Genomic DNA, 12,025 nt, shown 5'->3' with positions numbered 1-12,025 from the left:
AATGTTTTGATGTAAACAATGTATTAAGATCATTACCAGCAAACTCTGAATTTTAAATGATTCGTATTCTGCTTGTGCAAATTTGTATTTTGATTTTTTGTTGGTTTCATAAACTTCCAAGTGTATTTCTTTTCTGATTAGCAAAATAGAAAAAATCTTTAATACAGAAACAGAATCGTAAACAAACTTGGACACTAGCATTTTAGAATGATGAAAGGAGTATTGGGTAAGTGAATGTTGTTTATTTGAATCAATATTGATACGTTTACAGATCAAAACTTCTAAATAAACATGCAATAGTAAACTAACTTGGTGGCAGCTGTTGCAAATAGTACAAGTTTGTTTGACATGTTTTGACTGGATCAATATTAGGAAACCAAGCTTACAATAAATAATACGACTTCAACCGAAGCACAAATGTGTTGAAAGAAAAACTGAAAACTTTTCAATTGGTTCAAAGTAATTCCGTCACAAAAGCCTTGAAGTGGATTTTAACAGTTAAAATAAAAATAGAAACGTTGCTTATATTTTATTTGTCCATAGAAAGATTTATGGTAAATTTTTAAAGTTAATGCTTAGAAAGAGGACAAAACAAAACTGGCTGAATAGCCTAATAGAAAAAGATAGATATTATTTAATGAACTTGACAGTTCCTGATTTACATCCAATTGAAATCATGTGGCAGGTATTTAAATAGTCTGTTCGAGACAGTTAAAACAGTTTGCAAAACTACTGATTGACTTTATGTTGAGTAACTTTTAATTCAAAATGAAATTTGGAAATGTGTTGTTACCCTGATCGGTGTGAAAAAATAAAATTGCGATAAAATTCAGTTCTTGTTTATTAAAAAAAAAAAAACATAAAAATTTACTTCGCCAGTTTACTGTTAAACAAAACAGAAAACTCTTCTCGTCCCTTTTTGTTCACTTCATACTCCGGACGAGCTTCCAATCTCTTCTGCCAAGCCACCACATTGGGACATTTCTCTTCGTCAATCGGTACCAACGTTTCGATACTGCTGACCGAAGAAATGAGACTGTAATCGGCAACACTGATAAAATCCCCAGCAACCCACTGCTTCCCTTCTAGAAAACTATTCAAAAACTGATAAGCTTCCAACATGTTGTCCCTATCGGCATCATCTATGACAGTCTTCCCTTTGAAAAGAATCGGTTTCTGCAACACTCCACTGACAAAACACTCGACTCGCTCTTCCTCTTTACCGTGATCCTCAGCAACCTCGCGAACAGAACTCCCGACTCAAAATGCAGTCTCTGATCTACGATGGCGCGTTTCTGCAAGTCTCGGGGGTAGAGAGCGTCATCTTTGGCATATTTCGAGACCAGATAGGTTGCGATGGCGTGGCTGTCCCAGACGACGAAGCCGTCGTCGTCGACCAGAGTGGGGACGGTGTGTTGAGGATTCAACTGCAATCGAGGTTCGATGAACTGTAAATGAAACAACAAGTCGCTTACCTTAAGATATTCGGGTTTCAGGTACTCCCCCTGGAAGAAGTCAATCTCTTTTTCGGTGAGGTCCAAACCGATGGCTTTAGCTGTGATTAGAACCGCCCTGACCGGAGGGCTCGCGTGGATCATGTACAAAGTGGGCGCCATGACGAGATGCTCACTGCTTGAGACAACACAGTGAAGTGAGTGAAGCCACTAGATCCGCCTCTCTCTCTACACCATGGGCGTAGAAGAAACCGAAAAATCAATAACAAATCGCATCGCACTCTCTTGATGCAATTCAGTACCGATTGAAAGTAGTACCGACAGATTTTATCAGTTTCATTGAGTACACTTTCCAATCAAATTTTATCTCAGATAACGCGCCAGACTAGGTTTTTAGTACCTTGCCTCACTTGTGAGTCAGTACCGACCAATTCCGCAATGGCTCCCATCTTGTACGTGTTCCCTCCAAGTCCCGCAGCGAGGTCAGTTCTGATGACAGCTAAAGCCATTGGTTTGAACCTTCAAGTCAAACCCCTCGACTTCTTCAAGGGCGAACACCTCACACCAGAGTACCTCGAGGTGACTTAAATCATTCACGGGACTATTGCTCAAGTTGTATTTTAGATGAACCCCCAACACACAGTACCCACGCTTGTGGACGATGACGGTTTCACATTTTGGGACAGCCACGCCATTAACGCCTATCTGGTGTCAAGATACGCCAAAAGTGATGATCTCTATCCTAGAGACATCAAGAGGCGAGGTGTGGTCAATCAAAGGCTGCATTTTGACAGTGGAGTGGCTTCTACCACAGGGAGCAGAGTCATTGTAAGAGAATCTTTTTCTATTGGTGTTTTCCATTTGTCCAAATTTTTTAGTTTGGAATTCTAAATGACAGCAAGACTAGTGTGGATCAAGAGGATGTAGATAATGTAAATCAGGTGTACGCTTGGCTGGACGAGTTTTTGAAAGGCAAGCTGTGGATGGCGGGAGATTCTGTCACCATTGCTGATTATAACTTGTTTGCGAGCACTACGAATTTGAATATTATTGTGCCAATAGATGCTAAAAAGTATCCCAGAGTGGCAGCTTGGGTGAAGAAACTGGAAAGTCGGCCGGAAGCTGAAGGAAACAAGAAAGGTCTTGCGCTCTTGGTCACCATGGTCAAGAGCAAATTGTCTTAGTTTTCTTTAAATAAAGTCAAGTTGTTATATTGTTCTTGTATTTTTGATTTTGGTGCAGTTACAAATGAAATATTACATCATCTGGTAGTGGAAACGAAAGAATCTTTCCTCAAGGGAAGCAATCAGTCATTTCAAATGAACTGTTTTTGTCATAAAGGTGTCGACAAGATAACAAATAACACATCCCATTGGTCGTCACGCCAAGGTAGAAACAATGGTTACATCATGGTGTAAATAGTGGCCCCTCCCAACCCTCCGGTTAGAGCTGCGTTACCGAAATCTTCTTGAATCTTGTCAAAAGTGAGATTTTATATTGCTCAATGAAATAGATATAGCTGAATTCTCTACGTGCTGTCTATTATTAAAGATTAACCCACAACACAGGGTACCAATTCTAGTTGGTATGTTGCCAAAAAATATCTTCAAGATTTGCAGAAACGTAAAAATTGTTTATACTATTTTTGTTTCACGTTCCTTTCAACCATCCATTTTGATATTCTTGATGGTAGCAAGACCAGTATAGATCAAGTGGACACAGATAATGTAGACCAAGAGTTCACTGTTTGGAAGGGTTCGTGGAGGAAAAAATAGACATCTGTAAATTCTACTATTTATCAAAAAATGGATACAAAAATTCACTTCTTCCCCATTTTGCTGTTAAACAAAACAACAAATTCGTCCATGCCCTTTTTATTAGCTTGATACTCCGGCCGAGCCTTCAACCTCTTCTCCCAAGCCACCACATTCGGATATTTGGCAGCATCAATCGGTACCAGAACTTCGATACTTGTGACCGAAGAAATGAGGCTGTAATCGGCAACACTGATGAAATCCCCAGCAACCCACTGCTTCCCTTCTAGAAAAGTGTTCAAAAACCCATAAGCTTCCAGCATGTTGTCTCTGGCGGCATCATCAATGTCAGTCTTGCCTTGGAAAATAATCGGTCTCTAAAACTCCTTATTTACAAAACAATCAATTCGCTTTTGCTCCCTACCGTGATCCCGAGCAACCTCGCAAAGAAAACTCCAGACTCGAAGTGCAATCTTTGGTCCACGATGGCCCTTTTCTTCAAATCTTTGGGGTAGAGAGAGTCATCTTTGGCGTATTTCGAGACCAGGTAGGTCATGATCGCGTGGCTGTCCCAGATGGCGAAACCGTCATCGTCGACGAGAGTGGGGACGGTGTGTTGGGGATTCAACTGCAAGTCAAGGTCGCACGATCAATAATTATGGAATAAGTGTTGCTTACCTTAAGGTATTCGGGTTTTAGATGAGCGCCCTGAAAGAAGTCGATCGGTTTTTCGTCCAAGTCCAGACCGATCGCTTTCGCTGTGATTAGAACTGCCCGAACTGGGGGACTGGGATAGATCAAGTATAAAGTGGGGGCCATGACGGGATCGGATGAGCACTTTGAAGCGAATGATTAACGGCCACACACCGAGCATACTTTATCAGGTTCGCTCTTGTCCTCTCCACTGATATGGGCGGCGAAGGAATTCTGCAACTCATCTCGATATAAAAACATAATTATATTGCAATTACTTAATTAAATGCACGAAATGAAAATCTATGTAAAGGTAAAGCTTTCCGCTGTCATTGAACCTGCAACTTAACAGTCCTCTCACGTTTCACGTGGCTGTGCCAAATCTAAATCAAATTTGATCTTCTTATAAATAATAAAGGGAAGAATACGATTGTAAGATAACCTTTCTTCAACTCTGCTTTACATTTCTTTGATTTTTTTGTGGCAGCAAGTGTAGCTCAAGTGGATCATGTACGCCTTGTTGAAGAAGTTTTCAAAAGCTAGCAATAGACTCTTGGAAATTCTATCATTGTTGCTGATTATTATTTCTTTGCAAGCACCACTACCTTCAATATTTTGCACCACTAGATGCCAAAAAGCAGTCGAAAACTTGGGTGAAGAAAGTAGAAAGTTGTCCCAAGGCAGAAGAAAATAAGAAAGGTTCATCGGTCTTGGAAACTTTGATAAAGAAGAAATTGTCTTGGTCTTCTTTAAATGAAGTAGAACCAAGTTGACATACATAACTCCTGTTGCTTCAACTTTCAAGATTGTGGTACCACTAGATGTTAAAAAGCATCGTGAATGAAGTGGCAGCTTGGATAAAGAAAGCTGAAAAGACAAGAACGGTTTTGGAACCCTTGATAAAGAGAAAATCGTTGTGATTCTATTTATATTACAAAGTGCTGCATCGTTATAAGTAATTGTGCTTGTGTACTCTTCCATTTAGTTCTATTAAAGTCTGCAACACTGGTAAACAACAGTTTTACACCATTGTCAAAAAACACTACATCATCTCTTAATGGGAGTGAAAGAATGTTCGTCTTTCCACGTCTCCATGCAAAATATGAGTCATTGCAATAGAAACAATCATCAATCAAAATTATTTTTATAATAAATGTGTCCTTCAAGAAGATAACAATTAATATATTTTATTAGTCGTCACGCAAGGTAAAAACAATGGTTACGTGGCCCATGTATACCAACAACATTACTCAGCAATATTTTGGTGTTGCAAACTGTAAATCATGGTTCCTATATTGTACATGTCCCATCATAGTCCTCCAGTTAGAGCTGTGTTGATGACAGTTGAAGCAATAGGAAAGCAACTGGATTTGAAAGAGGTCAACTTTACAAGTGGTGATCATTTGAACCTGGAATTCCTCAAGGTAATGTATACTTCTTTATTCACATCAAAAGAGAAATCTTCTGTTTCTGAACTAAATAGATACAGGCGTCTCAGAGTTGCGAAAAAGCTCCATAACTTGTTTGTTATTAAAGATATCAATTTTTTCTTTTTTCTAGATGATAGCTACGCTTCTACTACATATTCGGAAAATATTGCGGTATATATACAGGGTGTCCCAATATTATAAAAACACTAAAGTTATGTTTTTTGATTTCATTTTTGGATTCTATGCTAAATTGTGAATCAAATTTATACAGGTCGTTTTTACATATCTGCCATTGTTTTTGATCAGTGGCGCTTTTTTTACCAGAATTCCGAATTGCAGGGGTCCCTTCGAAAATTCGTACCTTCCAAATAGTTGCACATAAATTAAAATAATTGACGCTGTTTGATTCCTGAATGTTTGCTGCATCCGTTAAGTGTTTATTCAATAACGTGCTTAATCACATATGCCTACTGCGATTTTTTAAATATAACAAACTAAAAATGTCAAAAACTCATTTTTTTCAAATGGCACCCCTTAAAATCATTAAAAATCGCTAAAATAACTAGATGTTTAATTGTTAAACACTGTTTTATTGGTTGACCCATCTTTATGGAGTGACCATATTGTGTGATTATCTTTTGTTAGCCCTACTAGATTTTTGTATTGTCTTTTTAACGGAAAAATTGCACCAAATTTAGCGATTTTAGGATAGCACCCTAGATTTTCAGATTCGACTATACAAACCTTATATTGTTCAAAACCTTGTCAAAAAAGCTTTCGACCAGTGCAATAATAAATACCGGGTGCTATTTGAAAAAAATAAGTTTTTGACATTTTTAGTTCCTTATGTTTAAAAAATCGCAGTAGGCATATGCGACTGAGCAGGTTGTTGAGTAAACACTGGGCAGATGCGGCAAACATTCAGAAATCAAACAGCGTCAATCATTTTCATTTATGTGCAACGATTTGGAAGCTACGAATTTTCGAAGGGACCCCTGCAATTCGAAATTCTGGTAAAAAAGGCGCCACTGATCAAAAACGATGGCAGATAAGTAAAAACGACCTGTATAAATTTGATTCATAATTTATCATAGAATTCAAAAATAAAATCAAACTGGGTAGGTTCCGTTCAAAAAAACATAACTTTAGTGTTTTTATAATATTGAGACACACTGTACATATACCGCAATATTTTCCGAGTGTGCAGTAGAAGCGTAGCTATCATCTAGAAAAAAGTAAAAGTTGATATCTTTAATAACAAACAAGTTATGGAGCTTTTTCGCAACTCTGGCACATCCTGTATATTGCTTTCTCAGATTTCTCTGGTGTTAACTACTTAGGTCAAGCCACAGCACACATTTCTTGGTATTTTTCGTGGTAGGGAGACCAGCGTTGATCAAGTGGACATAGATAACGTAAACCAAGTGTACACTTTTTGGAAGTGTTCTTCCAGAGAAAACAATGAATTGCAGAAGACTCTGCCACCATTGCCGATTGTGACTTCCTCGCAATTGCGAATGGCAAGTTCTTCCGGAGCTAAAGAAAACAAGAAGGGACTAGCCATGTTGGAAATTTTAATAAAGAGCAAGTTGATAAAGAACAAATTGTCTTGGTTCCTTTGAATATACAGGGTGTTTCTGAAATAGGTGCATTAATTTTAACTGGTAATAGAACTCATCAAAAGGAACAACTTTTCTCTCTGCCATTTTGGCGAAAAACGTTGCGTAATGGCTTAAAAAAATAGGAAAGATTTTCCTAAAACCGTTTATATCTCCAAAACTAAGCTACCTAAAAACGTGAAACAACCAGATTCTTACGAAGTGGATTTTTTGCTATACGGGTAGATTTATTTGAATTTCGATTTCGGCGTTAAAACACGTTTTCTGGATGAAAATGGTTGTTTTTTTCATATTAGCGCTGATCTCAATTAGCCATTGCAGTATTTAGTGACTTACTGCTATTTTAGTGAAAAATCTCTCCAATTTTTTTTTGGAATTAAACATCGTTTTTCGGCAAAATAGTAGATAGAAAAGTTTTTCCTTTTGACGAGTTCTATTACCAGTTAAAATTAATGCACCTATTTCAGAAACACCTGTATATTATTTTTTTCTTCTTTATTTATCGATACCTAAAATTAAGCAACTGCAAATGCAGCACATTAGGAATATTTATGCAAGTCTTTGTGCTAATTGAAAAGGAAAACAGCGAGCTCTTAAGCAAACACTTGCGTCAGGTTATTGCAGTTTATTCTTAATTACATCGGTAAACACTTCGAGACCAATTTTATTGGCCCCATACTCTGGAAGACTTTCACAGTTTCTAAACCACATCGCCACTTTGGGATACGTCTCGGCATCAATTGGAACAAGCACTTGAAGACTACTGACAGAAGAGACCAAACTATAATCGGCCACGCTGACAGAATCCGCACCAATCCAATTGTTCCCATCGAGAAACGCTTCCAAAAACCCATAGATTTCATTAGCACCGGCTTTATCCTCGTCACTTATGCTCGTCTTGTTTCCGCGAATGATAGGGTCCTGCAAGGTACAGATAGAGGCCTAACCCCAAAACCACAAAAGAGAGTCACCGCAATTCTGAATAGTCGAGGAAATACCACTCCTAATTCGAAGTAGAGTCGCTGGTCGATCGTGGCTCTGGTTTTCACGTCTCGAGGGTAGAGAGAGTCATCGTGGGCGTATCTGGACACCAGGTACGTGATTATGGCGTGGCTGTCCCACACGGAGAACCCATCGTCGTCCACGAGGGTCGGTACAGTGTGCTGCGGATTGATCTATAAGACAAATACTCGTAACAGGATGCGACGAGTACTAATCATTCACCTTGAGGAATTCCGGTTTGAGATGCTCGCCCGCCACCAAGTCTACCTCTCTTTGGATCAAGTCGAGCCCCAGAGCATCAGCTGTGATCAAGACGGCTCTAACCGCAGGACTCGGTACGACCATGTACAAAACCGGCGCCATTTGTAGAAGAGGTGCGCTCGGGTCAATCGCCCAAAACAAACTAGTAGGGTCTTTTATTGAAACGAATTAGCACCGAGAGCTACGCCACTGGTTAGCACATGCATCAGATTGGAAGCGAAAGAGCGTTTCTCTTGAGCCAATTGACACCGTCGTCATCCTAATGCGAAATGTGAGTCAGCGGGGACAATTAAGCACGTGTTGACGGAAGGAAATTCTATTGGTCGGCGCGCCAAGGTAGGTCACGTGACAGGTGTGTACTAAGAAAATTAGTCGGCACCAGTGTTGCGCACGATGGCCCCGACTGTGTACATGGTCCACCCGAGCCCTCCCGTTAGGGCGGTGTTGATGACGGCCAAAGCAATAGGCCTGGAGCTGGACCTGAAAGAGATCAATCTGGTAGACGGCGATCATTTGAAACCGGAATTCCTCAAGGTAACCAGAGTGCCAACACTTTACGACGGAGGTCACGTTCAAGCCATTTAACACAGTCTCTGTCATCATTTGTCAACTTTCTCAAGTCGTTGGATTGTTTCAGATTAATCCGCAACACACGGTACCAACCCTCGTCGAAGAGAACGGCCAAGTACTGTGGGACAGCCACGCCATCATGACCTATCTGGTGTCAAAATACGGCGACAAGGAGTCTCTCTACCCGAAGGACTTCTTCAAGCGCGCCGTGGTAGACCAGAGGTTGCACTTCGAGTCGGGGCTGGTCTTCCCCAGAGTGCTCAAGATAGTGGTACTACTTGTCGACTCCTCGATCGATCACCAATCAATATATCATTTTTCAGGGACCGATCGTTCGCGCCGGGAAGAAGACGATCGACCAGGAGGACATCGACGCCGCGCACGGAATTTACGCCTTCCTGGAGACGTTTCTCGACGGGAAGAAGTGGATCGCAGGCAGCCATGTCACCGTCGCGGATTACAGCCTGATCAGTTCGATTAGTACGCTTAATGTTCTCGTAAATATTGATGAAGAGAAGTTTCCCAGGGTGGCGGCGTGGGTGCGGAAAGTTGAGGGCCTGGGGGAGTACGCGGCGAACAAGAAGGGGCTGGATATATTCAAAGAGATGATCAGGATTAAAATGTCCTGAGATGTTTACGTCAACTTATACTGTGTGATATATTTAAATAAAAAGAATCGTTCCAGACATTGGAGTGTTTATTTTTGATGAAGTGTCAAAACTGTCACTTTTGTTTATCAGTTCAATTAAGAAACATGGCGCCGCTCTTGCTCATCACTCAATACAGTCAACCAGTTCGTGCCACTTTGATGACAATTAGGGCCTTGGGCATTTGTGTGGAACTAAAAGAAGTAAATTTGATTGAGGGGGAACAGCTGTTATCGGATTTTATCAAGGTAAAACACAAGAAAAAATAATAGAAAGAAACATTAAAAGTAGGCAACCAGCAATACACCTAGATTTCCAGATAAATCCCCAGCACTCTGTCCCCACGCTTGTCCAAGACGATGGTTTCGTTTTATGGGACAGTCACGCCATTATGGCGTATCTGGTCGACAAATATGGTAACAATGATTCACTCTACCCCAGAGAATTGCGAAAACGCGCCATAATCAACCAGAGATTGCATTTCGACAACGGAGTACTTTTTCCAATCAACGCTCTAGTAAATCTTCAGTTAGTTTGTGTCAAATGTATTAATTGAGTGTCTCAGGGGCCTGTGATTTACGGTGGTGAGAGGTCAGTACCGCTGGAGAAAATTCAAAGAGTTGAGGAAGCGTACGGGTTTGTTGAGAACTTTCTCCAAGGGCAAGATTGGATTGCGGGGGATGCTGTCACGATCGCTGACTTTAGCATCGTTCCATCGATTACCACTCTAGATCTTGTCGTACCGATTGATCCGGAAAGGTTTCCAAATGTTGCGGCTTGGATTGGAAGGGCTGAGAGATTGCCCTACTATGACGTCAACAAAAGGGGGTTGGATCAACTCAAAAAACTCGTCGAAGACAGATTAAAATAATTAGTACCCATTTTAAAAGTGTTTAGTTTTGGGATAATAAAAACGAAACTATTTTTTATCTTCGTTAAACTAAAATAACTATTTTTTTATTTTCCTTGTTCAACATTGTATTGGATAAACGACAAACGCATTAACATTTCGATTCAGTTGGTGGGGCTTTAGCAAGAAGCAAACCTAATCAAATCACTTCCACTTTCCACTCCAACCTATCAGTTATCAGCTACGCCTTCGATCATCAAAATGGCTCCCACTTTGTACATGATTCGGTACAGTCAACCTGTACGAGCAACTTTGATGACAATCAGAGCGATCGATCTGGATGTGGAACTGAAAGAAGTAAATCTGATCGAGAAAAAACAACTTTCTTCGGATTACACTAAGGTGAGGGAAGATTAAAAAATGTAAAATGGCGGTGTACTAGTTGTCAATGTCATCTGTAATCCTGGCAACCAACAATACATTTTAGTTAAATCCTCAACACACGGTTCCAACTTTGGTAGAAGAAGATGGTTTCACTTTGTGGGACAGTCACGCCATAATGGCCTACTTGGTGGAAAAATACGGTAAAGATGACTCTCTATATCCCAAGGATTTGCGGAAGCGTGCCATAATCAATCAAAGGCTGCATTTCGAGAATGGTATTCTTTTTCCCTACACTATGGCAGTAATTGTAATTGTGGTGTGCTTGTGTTGGTATGTCTTATAGTGGTGAATTTCAGCGCCCCATAATCTACGAAGGAGAGAAAACAGTACCTCGAGATAAAGCTGACAAAGTCAGGGAAGCTTACAGTTTTTTGGAAAAGTTTCTGGAGGGTAAAAATTGGGTGGCAGGAGATGCTGTCAGTGTTGCTGACTTTAGCATCATCTCATCAATCACCACGATGGATGTGGTGGTACCAGTTGATACCAAAACGTGTCCCAATATCGCCAGTTGGATAAAAAGAATGGAGAAGCTACCGTATTATGATGAAAACAAAAAGGGGTTGGACCAGATCAGGCAAATTATCGAAGAGAAATTAAAATAGATTTGTTTTTTTTTTGTAAATTTTTATTGTTAAGTAAATCAATAAAAACGGAAAGATAAGTAGTAGTTTTAATTTTTTAATTGCCCTATTAACTTTTGCTACGCACTGATAAGATTAAGAATTTAAATAGAAGTGCGATAGAGTAGTATTTTATTTTTTTCAAGAAGAGAGTGTTCAAAAAAGCGACAATTGCTCGAGTAACGTCAGAGTATCGACAACACAAGCGTTGTTATTTATTGCCACTGTCAGAATAATGTGTTGGTAAACGATAAAAAAGAGACGTAAAATTTATTTTCGAAAGTATGGTTTGGCACAGAAACAATTGCACAAAACACAATAACTTATATTGGGTAATTTGTATGGAGTTGAATGTTTTTTAAGAAATGTGCTCGTCCTGCAGCAGCTGTGTTGAATCATATTTATTACGATATTATAAATGTACCGTGTTCTGACGCTACAATGCTTAAGATTATGTAAAGGTTAGCAAGGTCAAATAAAAAAACAAACGTTGATTGTTGCATTTGAAATAAAAATGTACAGTTATCACTTATCAGCAAGACTAAAATAATTATTTCGTTATGTCACAGAAGACATAATCTTCTTTATATGAAGATATGCAATGGTCAGAAAGTAGGAATGGTACTTCGAGAGAATTTTATTCTTCGTCTAGAATTCTAGATATTATTGATAAAACAAGGA

At 39.6% G+C, this 12,025-nt stretch overlaps 6 protein-coding genes across 7 annotated transcripts; 3 read left to right on the top strand and 3 right to left on the bottom strand.

Moving 5' to 3' along the window:
• Nucleotides 1-823: 823 nt before the first annotated feature.
• On the bottom strand, nt 824-1,744 carry LOC138122342 (glutathione S-transferase 1-like). Its single transcript, XM_069036591.1, has 3 exons — nt 1,476-1,744; nt 1,224-1,427; nt 824-1,176 (listed from the first exon to the last, which is right to left on the bottom strand). Exons 1-3 carry the CDS (start codon nt 1,614-1,616, stop codon nt 868-870), a joined length of 654 nt encoding a protein of 217 aa, XP_068892692.1. The 5' UTR covers nt 1,617-1,744; the 3' UTR covers nt 824-867.
• Nucleotides 1,745-1,839: 95 nt separating this feature from the next.
• Nucleotides 1,840-9,469, top strand: LOC138129997 (uncharacterized). Its single transcript, XM_069046384.1, has 8 exons — nt 1,840-2,033; nt 2,079-2,282; nt 2,333-2,637; nt 5,217-5,325; nt 8,013-8,297; nt 8,586-8,747; nt 8,851-9,054; nt 9,107-9,469. Exons 1-8 carry the CDS (start codon nt 1,893-1,895, stop codon nt 9,410-9,412), a joined length of 1,716 nt encoding a protein of 571 aa, XP_068902485.1. The 5' UTR covers nt 1,840-1,892; the 3' UTR covers nt 9,413-9,469.
• On the bottom strand, nt 3,237-4,073 carry LOC138122337 (glutathione S-transferase 1-like). Its single transcript, XM_069036585.1, has 3 exons — nt 3,887-4,073; nt 3,633-3,836; nt 3,237-3,585 (listed from the first exon to the last, which is right to left on the bottom strand). Exons 1-3 carry the CDS (start codon nt 4,025-4,027, stop codon nt 3,274-3,276), a joined length of 657 nt encoding a protein of 218 aa, XP_068892686.1. The 5' UTR covers nt 4,028-4,073; the 3' UTR covers nt 3,237-3,273.
• Nucleotides 7,561-8,490, bottom strand: LOC138122344 (glutathione S-transferase 1-like). 2 transcript variants are annotated; one of them, XM_069036593.1, is made up of 3 exons: nt 8,175-8,490; nt 7,922-8,125; nt 7,561-7,871 (listed from the first exon to the last, which is right to left on the bottom strand). In XM_069036593.1, exons 1-3 carry the CDS (start codon nt 8,313-8,315, stop codon nt 7,566-7,568), a joined length of 651 nt encoding a protein of 216 aa, XP_068892694.1. In that variant the 5' UTR covers nt 8,316-8,490; the 3' UTR covers nt 7,561-7,565. The 2 variants fall into 2 exon arrangements, with proteins under 2 accessions (XP_068892694.1, XP_068892695.1); XM_069036594.1 differs by having other exon boundaries at nt 7,922-8,113; nt 8,175-8,396.
• Nucleotides 9,470-9,483: 14 nt separating the features above from the next.
• Nucleotides 9,484-10,425, top strand: LOC138122335 (glutathione S-transferase 1-like). Its single transcript, XM_069036583.1, has 3 exons — nt 9,484-9,678; nt 9,750-9,947; nt 9,996-10,425. The coding sequence occupies exons 1-3, from the start codon at nt 9,490-9,492 to the stop codon at nt 10,299-10,301; spliced, it is 693 nt and encodes a 230-aa protein (XP_068892684.1). The 5' UTR covers nt 9,484-9,489; the 3' UTR covers nt 10,302-10,425.
• A 45-nt stretch (nt 10,426-10,470) lies between these two features.
• LOC138122343 (glutathione S-transferase 1-like) lies at nt 10,471-11,391 on the top strand. The gene is made up of 3 exons (XM_069036592.1): nt 10,471-10,682; nt 10,768-10,971; nt 11,021-11,391. The coding sequence occupies exons 1-3, from the start codon at nt 10,542-10,544 to the stop codon at nt 11,324-11,326; spliced, it is 651 nt and encodes a 216-aa protein (XP_068892693.1). The 5' UTR covers nt 10,471-10,541; the 3' UTR covers nt 11,327-11,391.
• Nucleotides 11,392-12,025: the final 634 nt, after the last annotated feature.

The sequence above is a fragment of the Tenebrio molitor genome, chromosome 1 (genome assembly GCF_963966145.1).
Source record: "Tenebrio molitor chromosome 1, icTenMoli1.1, whole genome shotgun sequence".
NCBI classification, from domain to species: Eukaryota; Metazoa; Arthropoda; class Insecta; order Coleoptera; family Tenebrionidae; genus Tenebrio; species Tenebrio molitor.
Note: the sequence above shows the minus strand (reverse complement) of the source record. Positions and strands in the feature narration are given on the sequence as shown.

Excerpts from the sequence above, each read along its gene's own strand:
- LOC138122342 (XM_069036591.1), bottom strand. The coding sequence starts at position 1,616 with ATGGCGCCCACTTTGTACATGATCCACGCGAGCCCTCCGGTCAGGGCG. Across the intron at positions 1,428-1,475 it reads TGAAACCCGAATATCTTAAG|TTGAATCCTCAACACACCGT; the intron begins GTAAGCGACTTG and ends CCTCGATTGCAG. Across the intron at positions 1,177-1,223 it reads CGAGGTTGCTGAGGATCACG|AAACCGATTCTTTTCAAAGG; the intron begins GTAAAGAGGAAG and ends GGAGTGTTGCAG.
- LOC138129997 (XM_069046384.1), top strand. The coding sequence starts at position 1,893 with ATGGCTCCCATCTTGTACGTGTTCCCTCCAAGTCCCGCAGCGAGGTCA. Across the intron at positions 2,283-2,332 it reads CCACAGGGAGCAGAGTCATT|TTTGGAATTCTAAATGACAG; the intron begins GTAAGAGAATCT and ends CAAATTTTTTAG. Across the intron at positions 9,055-9,106 it reads CCAGAGTGCTCAAGATAGTG|GGACCGATCGTTCGCGCCGG; the intron begins GTACTACTTGTC and ends ATCATTTTTCAG.
- LOC138122337 (XM_069036585.1), bottom strand. The coding sequence starts at position 4,027 with ATGGCCCCCACTTTATACTTGATCTATCCCAGTCCCCCAGTTCGGGCA. Across the intron at positions 3,837-3,886 it reads TAAAACCCGAATACCTTAAG|TTGAATCCCCAACACACCGT; the intron begins GTAAGCAACACT and ends CTTGACTTGCAG. Across the intron at positions 3,586-3,632 it reads CGAGGTTGCTCGGGATCACG|AGACCGATTATTTTCCAAGG; the intron begins GTAGGGAGCAAA and ends AAGGAGTTTTAG.
- LOC138122344 (XM_069036593.1), bottom strand. The coding sequence starts at position 8,315 with ATGGCGCCGGTTTTGTACATGGTCGTACCGAGTCCTGCGGTTAGAGCC. Across the intron at positions 8,126-8,174 it reads TCAAACCGGAATTCCTCAAG|ATCAATCCGCAGCACACTGT; the intron begins GTGAATGATTAG and ends TTTGTCTTATAG. Across the intron at positions 7,872-7,921 it reads CTCGACTATTCAGAATTGCG|GACCCTATCATTCGCGGAAA; the intron begins GTGACTCTCTTT and ends TGTACCTTGCAG.
- LOC138122335 (XM_069036583.1), top strand. The coding sequence starts at position 9,490 with ATGAAGTGTCAAAACTGTCACTTTTGTTTATCAGTTCAATTAAGAAAC. Across the intron at positions 9,679-9,749 it reads TGTTATCGGATTTTATCAAG|ATAAATCCCCAGCACTCTGT; the intron begins GTAAAACACAAG and ends CTAGATTTCCAG. Across the intron at positions 9,948-9,995 it reads TTTTTCCAATCAACGCTCTA|GGGCCTGTGATTTACGGTGG; the intron begins GTAAATCTTCAG and ends TGAGTGTCTCAG.
- LOC138122343 (XM_069036592.1), top strand. The coding sequence starts at position 10,542 with ATGGCTCCCACTTTGTACATGATTCGGTACAGTCAACCTGTACGAGCA. Across the intron at positions 10,683-10,767 it reads TTTCTTCGGATTACACTAAG|TTAAATCCTCAACACACGGT; the intron begins GTGAGGGAAGAT and ends AATACATTTTAG. Across the intron at positions 10,972-11,020 it reads CCTACACTATGGCAGTAATT|CGCCCCATAATCTACGAAGG; the intron begins GTAATTGTGGTG and ends GGTGAATTTCAG.